Source organism: Pantherophis guttatus, chromosome 2, assembly GCF_059756535.1.
Source record: "Pantherophis guttatus breed Tessera chromosome 2, ASM5975653v1, whole genome shotgun sequence".
Lineage (NCBI taxonomy): Eukaryota > Metazoa > Chordata > Lepidosauria > Squamata > Colubridae > Pantherophis > Pantherophis guttatus.
Window position 1 is genome coordinate 218,248,791 of NC_142064.1, and position 15,207 is coordinate 218,263,997.

Below are 15,207 nucleotides of genomic sequence, written 5' to 3' on the forward strand. Positions count from 1 at the left end.
GTTGGAACTTGAGTAATATATATTTTGTAATATAATTCTGTCATGAATGTCATGTTTATATTCTATTCTATTCTATTATGATGGGACTATGTATTTTTCTATTCTATTTTATTTACATGGGCTGCTCAGTCAAATAAAACACATATACAAATTATGTAAGAAGGATATTATGAACTTACTGTTATAAAACACTGTTATGGTTGAAAAGCACTATACAGTATATTCCAGTCTTCTACATTGGAGATGTCCCACGAGTTTAAACAAAAATTTAATAAACTTCAAAACCACAAGCCAATTGCAGTTCTGTCAACCAAAGAAGAATCTTAAAACTATTTCTGAGTACAGAAATTATCTACATTCCCCACTCTCGCATAACATGCCTTTTCCAAATCTTGTGTAATACACTAAATCTACAGTTCTTTTTCAAGTGTAATTTTTTAAGGTTTTAAACCAATGTGAAAGAAACAAATCTTTCAAATATTTCACAAATATCAAATAAATAACAATTACCATAATCCTGAAAAATAATAAAAAGTAACATAGGGAGAATTCCTAAAGTATGGCATGAAAAAGACAAATTATCTTGCTTCAAGCTAAATATATATATATCTTTTTAGAAGCAGTGCTTATGTTAAGCAATATCAGATTTCAAATACAAATATGTGCATTCTGTCAGCTCCTATTACTCTCTAATAGTTTGGTATCTTTACTGTAACTTTTATTAGAAAAGGGTGCTCGCACAAAAAAATGAATAAATAGACTATGGGCAGTAAGACTGAAAATATGTCTCATATTAAGGAGAATTGTGATCACAATGTCTTATCTCAGGTATTTATGAAAGTTTACTTCCAGCAAAAATTAAATCTGGAGGCTGCCAATGGTGGTGACCTTTGGCTAAATTGATGAACCTGAACCTTGTATTGCCAAGTAATTAGGTATATTATGAAAACTAAAGATCTTTAGTTTTTCATATTAGCAACTGGGAGTTCAGATTGATAACTTGAAAGAGGAGGCAAAAAAAGGGAAGTGCACTGACCTATAAAAATACACCAGAGCTATTAAAACATTAGATTATTATAGGGAGAAATATCTTGCTCTCCAGAACAGCAAACAAAAGGGAACAGAGTTTCATTTTTAAGAACAACAGCCACAAATCCTATGTTTACTACTGTAGGTGATAGAACTAGGACAATTTCAAACTTTTGGAATCTGGCACATATTTAGAGGAACTTTTTAACATAATATACGAGTACTACCATATTCTTGATATTTGCCTAGTAAGGCTATCTTTCCAATGAACTCTTAGAACTTATTCTATGGTTACCTATTTGCAAAACTATTTTACCATACCAATATGGTGTGATTCTTTTGTGAATTGAAGATCAGAAATGACCAGGAACACTTTGAAATGTCTCGTTCAGGTTAAGACTGAGCCGAAACTGGGGCAGGAAAGTGGAAGCAGGAGGCGTGGTTAAAAGAAACAGACAGCTCAGTCTCAACAGGAAACATACGATTCAACCCATTCTTGGCCACTCCTGGGACCTTGCAGGAGAAGTAAAATGATTATTACCAAGTGTTCTGAAAAATCAATATTGGTTTAAGTACATTTTTGAAGTTTAATAACAGATTAGAATAAAGTAAATTCTCTAAGTACAGTTAATGTAATAATGTAAAACTATTTAATAACATATGGTGAAGAAATTATTTTAAGAAAAGAAATGAAAAAAACCCCAAAGCCACACTGAGTGATATCAAACACTGAATGATTTGGCTTCTATTCTTCCACAGCTTTTCTTTCCTAAGGTCTCTTTCCCCCTTCACATTCTCTTCCAGAGTGCATATTTCATTCAGGATGAAGATAAATCCATTTTAATTATTGATGCCATTTCCCCTAAAAACACTCTATAAGAATAGTACCAATTGCATTTAATATAAACTTTTTAAAAACAACATTTTCATTAGAAAATTATAATTTAACAAGTTTTAAAATTTTAATTGCCAAGTCTTTTCTTTCTTTTTTCCTCCTTTTTTAAAACCTCCAAAATAAGATAGTAATGAATGTAAAAGAACTTCCAATAAATATTACTATGATCAGATTAAAGGAAGGGAATAGCCTGGCCTTTAATTTTATTTGTGATATTTTTAATGAAATACCACTTAAAAATGCTCACTGATATAAGGGTTCTTTTTTATTTTTATTTTAAAAAGATACCTATACTTTGTCCATTATTAGTTATCAGAAATTCAACATCATAGGTAACAATTTTTGTCAGTCATCAACTTTAGATTTACTTCATATTGTAATCAATTGTGGAAACACATTTCTGTTGGAATTGAAAGTCAGAATTTATTATGGTACATTTCTTACAGCCACAACATATAGATGTTGTAACAAAAGCACTTAATAGCATAGCAGTCAGTTACAAAGCATACTTAAATGGGTAGTGATTTATTTTTTTAAAAAGAAATCTAACTGGGTAGCACTATAATTATGGTGGAGGAAGTGACATCACACCTGGACAATGGAAGTTTGAAAGGAGAATTCTGCAATCCTGGAGAAGATTTAATTTTTTTACCCAGTAACTGGAACCGAGAAGTCCACAAAAGAAAGTAGCAGCAGCAGCAGATTAAGTGGCTGAAAAAGACAGGCAGTGAATAGAGTTTTATTCTATAACTACTAGAAGAAATACCTCAAAAAGTTCTGCTAGCATAATGAGGATGCTCTGAAGTTCATAAAGGACATAAAGCACAGCCAAAGAGAAGATCATGTAAAAGAAAATGGTTACAGATTTTTTAAAGAAAAAAAAATGCTCATGTGTAAGCTCCATTAGATGATTTTAAAATGAATATCAAGTTTTTAATAAGGTTACTGAGAATATAGCCGAAATTGTTAAGTCTAAAATGTAAAACAGGAAAGGAAACTACAAATGATGTGGTTTAAGAATAATGAGAAACAAATTTGATTGCAAACCACTCATTTGAGTCAAACAACTTCCCAAAGACTGTAGTTTCATAAGGTCTAATTATTATTGCACCAATACCAAATATTATTTTGTCTCTGTTTCAAAAAAATCTTTATGTCTTCTAGACTTGACTAGACTATTTGCTAGCAGTTTCCTAAATCAATATGCATGTTGACAAGAGTAAGCAACTCTTCCACTCTGCACAAGCGCAGAGGGAGGGGGAGGGAGGTCAAGTGGAAAGTTCTTGATCTCAAAATCTTTAATTCAAACATATTATGTTGGGTTCTCCTTTTCTGCGAAAATAAATGAGCAAGCATGTTCACAGACAAAACAAGACTGTCATGTTCACTGTATTATCTCATAACAGGCATATTTTACAAAGAAAGTAGAATCCTTCAGGGCAACTTCTTCATCCTCTTGTTTTGTATAAGTTTCCCTATTTATTCATCCTTATACAACTTTTTCCCTGTCCTGCTTACAACAAACAGCATGTGATAGCATTCATTTGACTTCATTTAGTACAACTATGCTATACTTTTTCATGTTCTGTAAACTTCTCCATACAAATAATTCTGCATTCAAAGTTACAGGTTTGAAAGATTTCTAATTTAGTGTTTCATGTTATGTTATTTTATCTTGAATATGGAAGAAGATACAAAACATAAAATCCAACACCTGCAATGTAAACTGATGAAGTCTTATAGATAGATACTTCCGATTAAGGAATGGAGACATTTGCATTGCCTTTTAAGTGCAAATCCATTAGGACATTAATTGGCCAGCAGGACTCCTCCAAGAGCCATTTCCAGCAATGACATTATGGAGGAAGAAGACTTGCATATATATGTGTATACATATATATGTATATTTCATCACAATGCATATATACTTCTTTTTTTCTCAAAGTGTCTAAACAAACGGCATTATGTGCCAGCACCTTAAACATTAAATTTTTCAAGTATAGTAGACACATGAGGAAAAGGCAGTGTTAAAAATGGTAACAATGAGAGATCAGCAGAAGAATTGCACAGTGAAGAAATGAGTTTTCATCACTCATTTAAAAATATGGAAGGAATTAGACATATGTTATAGTGGTAAAAACTTGTAATGAAGCGGCAAGGCATTAAAACACATAAAAAGAATGAATATTTCGTTTACAGAGAATGTAAGTATTAGAGGAACAAAAGCAACAACATAAAATATGGGTAATAAAGAGGAGCAAAAGAACAAATATATTCTGAAATTAATAGAAGCTTAAAAACAATATAAAAAGAAAAGGGAACCAATAAACTAATATAGTACAACCAATGACTAAATGGATTAATTTTAGAACTGAAGATAGAGGACAAAGGTTACATGCTTGTATAATTTTTATATGATAATCTACATACAGGTTGCATAATTTCATATACAATGTTCTTACTATACAATAAAAATGGCACTTTGAGGAAGCCATAAGTAATTCAACAATACCAGGAACTGCTGTAATCAGTCAAACAGGAGTAGCACTCTGATTCATATGATCTTATCATGATGGCATGAAAATCAATGCATGCTATTTCATGCTTTTCCAAATCAGACAAGGGCTAGACTGAGTACTTTAGGAGAATGTTGCTAAAAATAGAATGTCCATTTGTTCATTACAAAGAATTTTGTAGCAATGTTAGAGGATAGACAAGTTGCAGTACCAGTTCTATTCATTAATATGTTTTGTTTAATAAATATTTATAGGTTTTAGTGTGGAGAAGGTATGTGCCAACAGACTGATGATCAATTTACAGCAGTAGCCTATAAAGTACTGAGAGTCTGGTAAAGTATCCCAAACTCGTAGACCCTAAGAGTGCTCAGATCCAATAAGACCCTTTATAAGCAAATATATATATTCATAAATACTCCATGCTGTTGCTAAATTCAAGTATGTGTTTCTCTTATGTAAATGCAGAAACACATTATATGTAGAAAATGTAGAAAAATATGTCATGCAGTAAAAGTAACAAGACTGAAATTACCCAGGTTTGCAAAACACTAAAATATCTTATTGATCTTGAATGAAAAAAATCTGAACTAATCAGATACCAGACAATGGCTGTATTCCTTCTGAGCTAGTCCATTCAAACAAGGCTTAGTGATCTAGTTAACACAATATATTAAGTTATAAATCATGGTTTAGAAATAACAATGGCTGTATTCACGTATGGTACTATTGTGAATCAAGCCATTTTTATGCTATAGCATAAAAGAGTGAAAAATGCTATGCTTTTGAGGTAAATTAAAACAGGAAAATCTAAAGCTACAATTTTAAAAATCATTTTAATGACTATGTTATATTTCATATAACTCTCTGCTGTATTGGGCGGAGGACAGAACAGATGGATGGGTGAGTGAGTGAGTAAACTTGCTGCCTGCATAAGCCAAATATACCATTGATTATTACTGTCATATGCTGCTTTTATGTTGTTGCTTTTCTTTTAAATTTTGGTTTATTTACGATTTTAACTTTTATTGTTGAACAAACCAAATAAGTTCCATTCTTCGGTAGTACAAAAGCACAGTAAGAGAAATGAAATGAATACATATAGCACAGTCAAATCCATCAAATATCTTAATCTCAAACTACATTCAGTCTATAAATGGGCTGAAATAATATAATAAAATATGTATCAAAACATAAATAAAAGTTTTACACACACACACACACACACACACAATATTCTGATTAACTAAAATATAACCATAGTAACCTTTGGAGTATAATTACTGTGGCTTGAAGAATAGGTATTTTCAATTTTAACATAATGTATACATAATGCATTTTATCTTCTTAGAGTAACAAAATCCAGATTGCATTAAGTTTCTACTTTTCCTCCTTAAGAATCAATATATAAAAACTCAACTCCCCATGGTTTCTAGTTTCTTAAAAAATTATATTTCTATATTCTCTGTCTACATAATCCCAAATTTTAAAAAATAATGGAGTGAAATGAGTGCTATAAATTCCTTTTGGCATTTTCCTTCGTTAATTTTATAATGGAAAAAAAAGAATTTACTGCAATATTAACACCTTTGTATCAGGCCTTCTCTATAACCTAATATGCTTTTGCTAGGCAAGTTTCTTCTTTGAAAAATATAGCCATCCATAAATAGGTCCAAATCCATATCTAATACAGGATATGGGCAGTTACTTTGTTTATTTGACTTGTTCACATCTATGGGCACAGATTTAACTCATGAAATCGGAGCTGATCTCAAAGTAAAATTGCACACAGCAAAGTACAGGAGAAATACAAGGAAGGATACCACTCCCTTAAAGCAAACATCTCTCTTTGCTGCAATTAGATTTGCTCTACTCCATTTTGTACAACAGAAGAGACATATGAACATATATACATATTTCCACTAATTGAATCTCTAATTAATAAACTACTTAGAAATCAAAACATGTCTTTACTGCTCAAGTTTGTTAATAAAGAGTTAAAAGCTTTGTTGCAAGAGGTTTGACCACCATCTTGAGACATGGGAACTCTTCTGTTCTTTTCTGATTTACAAAAGAAAAGGCAATCGACTGTTCGATAGTGGCGAAAAATTGCTGATTTAATAAGGTATACAAGATAGATACATTAAAACCTGCACGCAATGGATCCCCTTTTCAGTAAGCTACAATGCATTGGGTGGAATTTTCCAATAAAAGCATTTTATTGGTGCTTATGATCAGAAAGTAAATGCCTGGATCAATATATCGTAAAATCAAGTGAAGCAACCTGCATGCAGATTTGAAATATCCTATCTACATGTGATGCCATGGCTTATCATGCTTGTGATCTTGTGATGCTGGAGGATTGGCCTAAGAGTACTTCTATTCCTTCCAAAAAAATTTTGTGAAAGAAAATGTAAAGTTGAATAAATAAAATAAAATTAGTATCTTTTTCAACTTATGTTGCTGTATTAGTCTTATATTGCTTAGGCAACTATCACAAGCAGAGTTACTTGAAATTAAGTTCCACTATCATCAGTAGTACTTATTTTCAAGTAAATGTTAACACACAATTATTAATAATTAAGATTGATATTTTCCATATATCCTATTTAAAAATAATTCTTGAAATAAAGTTTTCCTCTGTGCACAAATGGTCATTACTCAACATAACAGTATTAAAAAAAATTAAATAAAGAATGAGAGAATCTGAAAGCCATAAATGAATCTAGAGTTCCTGCTACATTTTCTTTTATTATAAAAAATATGTCCAGTTGAGAAAGTAGTAAAATACTACCATGTTTCCCTGAAAATAAGACCCTGTCTTATATTTTTTTATTGTATTGGCCTTATTGCCATACACTCAAAAGCCTGATTGGGCTTATTATCAGGGGATGTTTTATTTTGGGGGAAACAGGGTACAAAATCTGAATTAAACAACTAGCTATATTAGGAATATTTTGAAAACAAATTCAGAAAAATGTCTGTGCACTTTACTGCTACTCATTAAAGAAACCATTTCTCAAATTATTGAATGAAGATGGGGGAAAAAGCTGCAGCTGCTTTAAAAAAATCAGTTAATCCGAATATGACTCCTACACAGCTGCAATTTCTTCAAGTTCACTTAGAAGTCTAAAAAGCAATAGGCTTCTTTTATGAGCAGAAGATAGGGGCTAGTCTTCATATAGGGCTCAAAGGACTTTTCCCAAATTATTTGTGAAACAGGCCCAATCCCAGTTTGCTGGTGTACTTTTTTAATGTTGGTTATAGATAACAAGAGAAATTCTTCAAATGTTTTAATTTAACTTATCTTTTAGCTGCTAAACCAGATTAAAAGGGAGGCATAATCAGTCAAATCCAATAAACCAAGTTCTTCCCAATCCACAGTTGTTCTTTCAAATTTCTACTTTATGAACTCTGGTTCATCAACATACAAGTGCTCTATTTTTTTTAAAAAAGAGTTTGGATTTTCATAAGAGAGTTTATAGTTACACAAATGTTTCAAATTTTGTGTTTTATAAATATATGTACCATAGTATACTTGAAAACATTTTTTTCAGACTGTTTGTTAATAAAAGGGGAGTAAAAGTGAAAACCAAAAGGTCTAAACATACTGCTGGTTCTAGAATGAAAGAATGAGAACTGAAATGAGAAAAAACAGGATTTACAACACCCTATTAGTGTATGTGTGCCAAAAAATCCTTAAAGCAAGCAACTGCAGTTTAATCTGTTATCTCGACATTAGTACTCTATCAGCCTTTGTCACTTCTTCTAATTAAGTAGACTATTTTTCAAGAAACATCCAAAAATAATAAAAGATGCCTCACATTATGGATTATTTGTATCCTGTTATTTTTTTTCAAAATGAAACAAATTGTATTGAAGTTCTACCTTAAGAGAGGCCAGTGGATGTTCTGGACCAAGTAAACTCCAATGAAATGAAGCCAAATCTTCATCAGGTAGAATGTGATTACCTAAAATATACAATACAAGACATGCCCATATGAATTACATCAGTATCTGGAAAATTAAAATATCCTATTTTACAGTACTAAAACTAGGGTCAATATAACTTTTAAAACTGTAAGAATATGAATGCAATTTATTTTAAATAGTATGTTTATATAGATAGATGAATCTCCACATATGCATTAACTTAAATAAGTGCTTGGAATTAATGAAGCCTGATAGAATTTTTATTTGAAAGATTAGCTTCAAATTCTACTCCCATATCATGGAATTCCATTATGTTAATAGACATAATTAATCTATATTTTTTCCTAATATCACGTCTAATTCTTACATATATTTATCGGAAAGTAAAATCTCTTTAACAGAAACCTATTTCCAAGTAATCATGTTTAGGAGTTAAGATCTTCAGACATCACTTGCTACATGGACCACTTCAACAAAATGAAACAATTCCTAAGCTACAGAATGTAAAATCAGGGCTCTACATCTGTTACAAAAAAAGTAACAACCATAAAACAAAAATTGAACAACTGAAGATATTCTAGGATTCACTAAGGCAAATTTTTTTGAACCATTCTAAGCTGTGTAAACATTTTAGTAGGAAAGAAGAAGGAAACATGAAACACAAGCCTCCCTTCTTCCAATACTTCTACTTCTGTGGTGGTGATATACCAAAATTTAAATTATGGTTCTGCATCAGTGTACAACAGGCAGCATTAGAACCATTCTAATATGTGATCTACCCATATTTCTGGAATGAATTGATACATTTCCAACACTGCCAATCAACAAAGATGAAATGCTGATGTTCAACTTTTATGTTGACATCCCAAAAATCTATCTGATTAAAACATGTGATAGTTTATAAGTCATAGTTTCATTATGGTACTGTTGGTTCTACCATGCGAACAAGTTAAGATGCAACAGTGTAAGTTCAGATAGTAAAATACTGAAATCAACTGCAAACTTGTCTTCCTCTGTTCTAAGAACTTTTCTGTCAGAGTTTTGAGGCACAATAGAACGCAGAAAGCAAAATACAGACCCATCCCAGAAAAAATAAACATCAACTACGTGGCTAGCCAAGCAATCATTCATCTGTAATTATAAGGTTGATGATGATTATGATAATGAAGACAATACACAAGACACTGAGGTTGACTGTCAAAGATGTTCCAGTTTTGAGAAAACAAATATAAAGTTGCTGAATCAGTACTTTCAGTCATATCAAAACATACTGAAATACTACCGACTACTTCTATCAAAGTTCTTGGCAACTGTTGGAAAAACACAGTTAAATGACCAAGATAGAAATAAGATGGAAGGCTACATTTTTGATGCAAGCATTCCTAAAAGAGAAAGGAATTGTACACTGGGTGGCAAGCCTTATCAATCGTACAAAAATTCCACTTTTGTTTAAGCAATACAGTATATTTGATAGGGATACCGTTGCCACTGATATCTTCAAATCCAGCCCTTTTAATCAGGAAATCCTGTATTGAAACATTTCTTGATCCTCATTTTCTTGTGGAAAACAGCTAAATAAGAAATACATTACTGACCAATGCTAAATTCAGTAATCCAGATGGCGTCGCTATTCCAGGAAAAAGTATATATAGTATCACTGCTGCTATGGGCAGCAGTTTTACAATTCTTATACTAACTATATTCACAAAGTAAGCTACATTGTACAACATATCTTTTCTAGAGGTTCCATCTTCTCTTTGCTGATAGCATCAACCAGTTATCATTCTTGTCTTCATCTTTTAAAACACAAAACTGAAGAACTGATTGGTTTGAAATCAATCTTTGTCTATATCCAGTTTTGTGATAGATGCTTGCCTACATTCAAGGACTAAATTAAATTGATTTAAGATTTTTCCCTATATCTCTTTTGCTAATACCTAATTGGTTACTCAAACAATCTGAACCAAAGTCTGTTAGAGGGTGTATTTCAGGGGTGGGTTCTACTTACCTTTACTACCGGTTTGCAATGGGATCGCTTGTGCGTGCGCCAAGCTTCTGAGCATATTGCCTATGACATCCGGGGCGGTGGGCGGAGTCTCCCACCGGTTTTACTACCGGTTCTTGCGAACCGTTCCAAACCCACCACTGGTGTATTTGTAGGATGGCTGTCTTAGTATGGAGCAGAAAAGGCTTTTTTTGTGTTTTTGTGCATGACTGCCTTTTTTTTATTTTGTATATGTGTTTGAACAATATTTTTATAAATAAAAAAAGATTTTCTAAACATCATTGATTTCTCTTCTGTGAATTGGCTAATTGTTTTGTGATTTGTGTGACCCTTGTCCAAATTGAATTTGCAGTCCCTTGGACTGCAAGGCAATCAAACTGGTCATTCCTAGAGGAGATCAACCCTGACTGCTCTTTAGAAGGCCAGATCCTGAAGGTGAAACTCAAATACTTTGGCCACCTAATAAGAAGGAAGGACTCACTGGAGAAGAGCCTAATGCTGGGAAAGATTGAGGGCAAAAGAAGAAAGGGACGAATGAGATGGCTGGATGGAGTCACTGAAACAGTAGGTGTGAGTTTAAATGGATTCCAGAGGATGGTAGAGGACAGGAAGGCCTGGAGGAACGTTGTCCATGGGGTCGTGATCAGTGGTGGGTTTCCAAATTTTTTTACTACCGGTTCGGTGGGTATGGCTTGGTGGGCATGGCATGGCTTGGTGGGTGTGCCTTGGTGGGCGTGGCAGGGGAAGGATACTGTAAAATCTCCATTTCCACCCCACTCCAGGGCAAGGATACTGTAAAATCTCCATTTCCTCCCAATCAGCTGGGACTCGGAAGGCAGAGAATAGATGGGGATGGTGACGGTCAGAGGTGGTATTTACCGGTTCTCCGAACTACTCAAAATTTCCACTACCGGTTCTCCAGAACTTGTCAGAACCTGCTGAAACCCACCTCTTGTCGTGATGGGTCAGATACGACTTCGCAACTAACAACAACAACAAAGAACATTTAGAGAGTGTTCGTTCTTTCTCCTCAAAAGGAACAGAATATGCAGATCTGACAGTAGGCCTTTTCAATGGTGCTCTCTACTTAAATGAGATATCCTTCTCCAAGAAGTATAACAGTCCCAATTCTCCTAAGCAAGTTAAAGCAATTTGGGATGCTTTCAGTCTTTCATTGAACCTGGCAATCTCTCATAGCTTGTATCTTTTCTTAATGACTTTCACTGGTATATAATTTGAATTTTGAAGTTTCTGATATACTATTGTTGCCCAGAATTAATATTGATTGGGGTGGGCTACAATATTAACAAATATTGTCAATAAATAAGTCCATCAATGAAGTATAATGCTGGTAAAATGAGGACCCAGATTGTTGGGGGTAATACACTGACTCTGTAAACCGCTTAGAAAGAGCTGTAAAGCACTGTGAAGCGGTATATAAGTCTAAGTGCTATTGCTATTCCTATCTGGCCTACCTCATTAGGCTGAATAACTTGAAACCATGATTTAAAATTAGGATTTACTGATAATATTAAACTACCATTTGAAATCTTCAAATAAATTATATGCAAACAAATACTTCTTGATTAGCATTATTGGAATAAATCATTATCTCAATTTCTTATGTACTGTATGTGTACACAAATTTGCTGCTGTGGGTAGTAGAGTAAGCTTAGTAATTACCTTAGCATTTACATATCACCATTCTTTCACTATTTCTGGTCTTATTGTTAGATTTTTATTAAAATTAAGCTATTCATATGTAGCACTGTAATACTGCATTTCACTAAGTGTCTCTTCAACTAAAATATACTGTAGTGAATAAAATGCTTTAATTTCTAGCTAAATAAGTAGCATTTTGGTGGCAGTTACATCCAACACCCAAACAATAATTCGAGCTGCATGCAAAGCAGCACTTTCCTGCCTTTTTCACTGCCCAATCAGGACAAAATCCCACACATCTGTAGTCACTAACTCCTTCTAAAAATTTCTATTTTAATAGATAGTTCTTATTTTGTTGACGTTCCCTGTTTATCTTATTTTATTCTATAATTATTTTATAGGACATTAGAATTTTCTATACAGATATGCTCTTCATTTTAAAATTATCCAGAACTAAAATTGTCTCCTTTTCTAGTAAGCTTTATTCATTCATAATAATGATTGTACCTGTAAATATCATCCAATTAAATTAAGAAAATTTTAATTGCATGTACATTTCATATAACATTCAATTAAGTGATACAAAAATTTTGGCTTGATAATTTCCCAATTGGGAAAGTAGTCTGATTTCCAAATACCTAAAACACGGATTCAATGGAAGTTTTCAGGACATTCACTGTTTATGATTACAAACATACAAGTCGCCATTTAACAAATTTTCAGGATACATACACACACATGTACACAGAGATTGCCATGTGTTATTTTACCTACCTAAAAGAGCAGCAAAAATAGGAAACCGATTTGGATTCAGGTCCAGTTGCTTGGCAACTTCATGCATCAGGTATTGGCTTGTTGTGAGGCTTTTTCCATTACGACTCAGTTTTAGGGCATGGGCACTGAAATAGTAAGGGATGTTGCACAATGCATAATCTGAATCATATGCAACCAATCCATGAAAGCCTTTTTCTCGGCAAAAACCAATTACTTCTTGATGGTGATCTTCGATACTTTGTGCAACCTATGCAAAAGAAAAGGAGATGCAAAACAGTATATTAAAAGTTGGCTCCCATTCGTACATATACTACTTTAATATAACATTTTTAAAAGTTCATATATAGAATATGAAGTTATAGCTTGCTAAACTTTATACAATTAAATAAAAAAATAATACTCAGGCACTCCTCAACACCACACTGCTTTATATTCAGCATTCCTTTGGATGAAACTAGTAAGCTTGTTCAGAAAGAACTTGTAAGGAAATCATTGTACAGTGACACTTCATTTAATTCTTTAAAACCTCTTCCCCACTGGCAAGTCACAGCCTGCATTTTGAGAAAACATGCCTTAATAGGTTTATCATATTCCATCCTACTCTTCTGATGGTAGATCAATCAAATAACTTTTTCTGTGCTTGACAGTTTGACCAACTTTCCCTGAAATTCACCTACAATTCTATTTCACTCCTTACAGAATGACCCTGGAACTTGAACTAGGTCAATTTCTATGGAAAATAACACCTTGAAAGAGATCTATTTTAGATCATTCAAAGCGGAAAACAATTACAGGTATTATGAAACATTTCCCAATATTTTTTTAAAAAAACATAATACAATTTTTATACTATACAAAATAATTTAGAACTAGAAAGGATAGGGAGGTCTTTCTCAAGTTCTCAAAAGGTTTTTAAAAAATAAAGGGTAAGTAAAAATGAAGATGACAGTACTTCAGTTTCAGAAATACTGATTACATGATATTTTATATAGCAAAACAAATATTGTCAACTGGGGGGATTTCCTTCATTATTGTCAGCCCTTTTTCCAGAAAATATGTGCTTTCAATACTTGTTGCATATATTAGAATTTAAAATGTTATTCACTTTACTACAGTGGTGGTTATTTTTTTTCTTTTTCAAACCTTTTGGCTATTGGTTTCTCTTTACCCAGAAAAAGTGAGTAGATTCCACATTTCTAAGAATTCAGCAATCTGTAATTCTATTTATTTAGAATTTAATAAAATTTAAATTATTTTAACTAGCTATAAACTTTCTAATAAAAATACATGCTCCACTGTTTCTTACAGAATACACTTTAATTAGCATATTCCATACATTTATAAATTAACACAACTTATCTTAAACTCTTTGCATTTCAAAATTATATATTTCATACATTTCAATTTTCCTCAAAATGTTGGTCTACTCTCATCAGTAATAGTATTTTTTTTTAATTACATCAACATTTCTGGAAAATTTATACACCTAGGAAGCTAGTTATGATATGATTATGAACATGGATTCATTTAATGATTCTGAGACCCTCTTTATCATTTTGTCAATTTCCATTTCCATTTCATGCCATAGGAATTTCAGAATAACCTGACTAGGCATTTAGCGAGAGATGTTTCCATAAAAATGCCACAATGTCAGATGTCCAGCTTTGTGGCAAGCAGATAGGGGCCTTCTCTTACATTGCTTCAAATTTATGAACTGTTTTCCACATTTAGATTCTACATTTTCATAACAGGAATTGAAACCACCTTTTTCCATCAATCCTTTTAAGAAGCTGAATTAATAATATGTGTAATTTACTGTATTTAACTGTTAATTGTTAAATTTACCAGATGTGTTAAATCAGGGGTCTCCAAACTTGGCAACTTGTGGACTTCAACTCCCAGAATTCCTCAGCCAGCAAAGCTGGCTGAGGAATTCTGGGAGTTGAAGTCCACAAGTCTTAAAGTTGCCAAATTTGGAGACCCCTGTCTTAAATGATGTATAGGTAGTATAATACAATCATGCAGGTCACACTAAGTTTGGGGGACTTTTTTCTAGGAAGAATATTATAATGTTTCTTGTATTGATTAAATATTAATACCCTAATTTTCCTAATACAATATAATTCATATACATCTGAACAACTATTTTGAATATGGAGAACAGAACTGATAATTTTTCTTTAGAACATTCTCTCCCAGTCTCTTAAACACACCCACACTCAACATAACCATAAACAGAACTTCCTTTTCCTTTTATAAATCCATATTTCCTATTAACCTTCTATTTGCTCCATTAAAAACTAAAAAGTAAAACTATAATTTTCAATTTCCACAATGACCATTCTGACCAATTCTTGCTCAATTGCCCAGAAAAAGCACTCCAATTTGGTGGTAAC

The 15,207-nt window shown here is 32.6% G+C and overlaps 1 protein-coding gene across 1 annotated transcript in view; it reads right to left on the reverse strand.

The window, feature by feature from the left end:
* Window positions 1–15,207, reverse strand: part of FAM120A (family with sequence similarity 120 member A) — a 68,402-nt gene that overhangs the window by 47,951 nt on the left and 5,244 nt on the right. The window contains exons 2-3 of the mRNA XM_034437521.3: window positions 12,812–13,058; window positions 8,326–8,408 (exon numbers count right to left, since the gene is read on the reverse strand). Coding sequence (XP_034293412.1) covers window positions 8,326–8,408; window positions 12,812–13,058 — 330 coding nt within the window. The remainder of the gene's footprint in view (window positions 1–8,325; window positions 8,409–12,811; window positions 13,059–15,207) is intronic.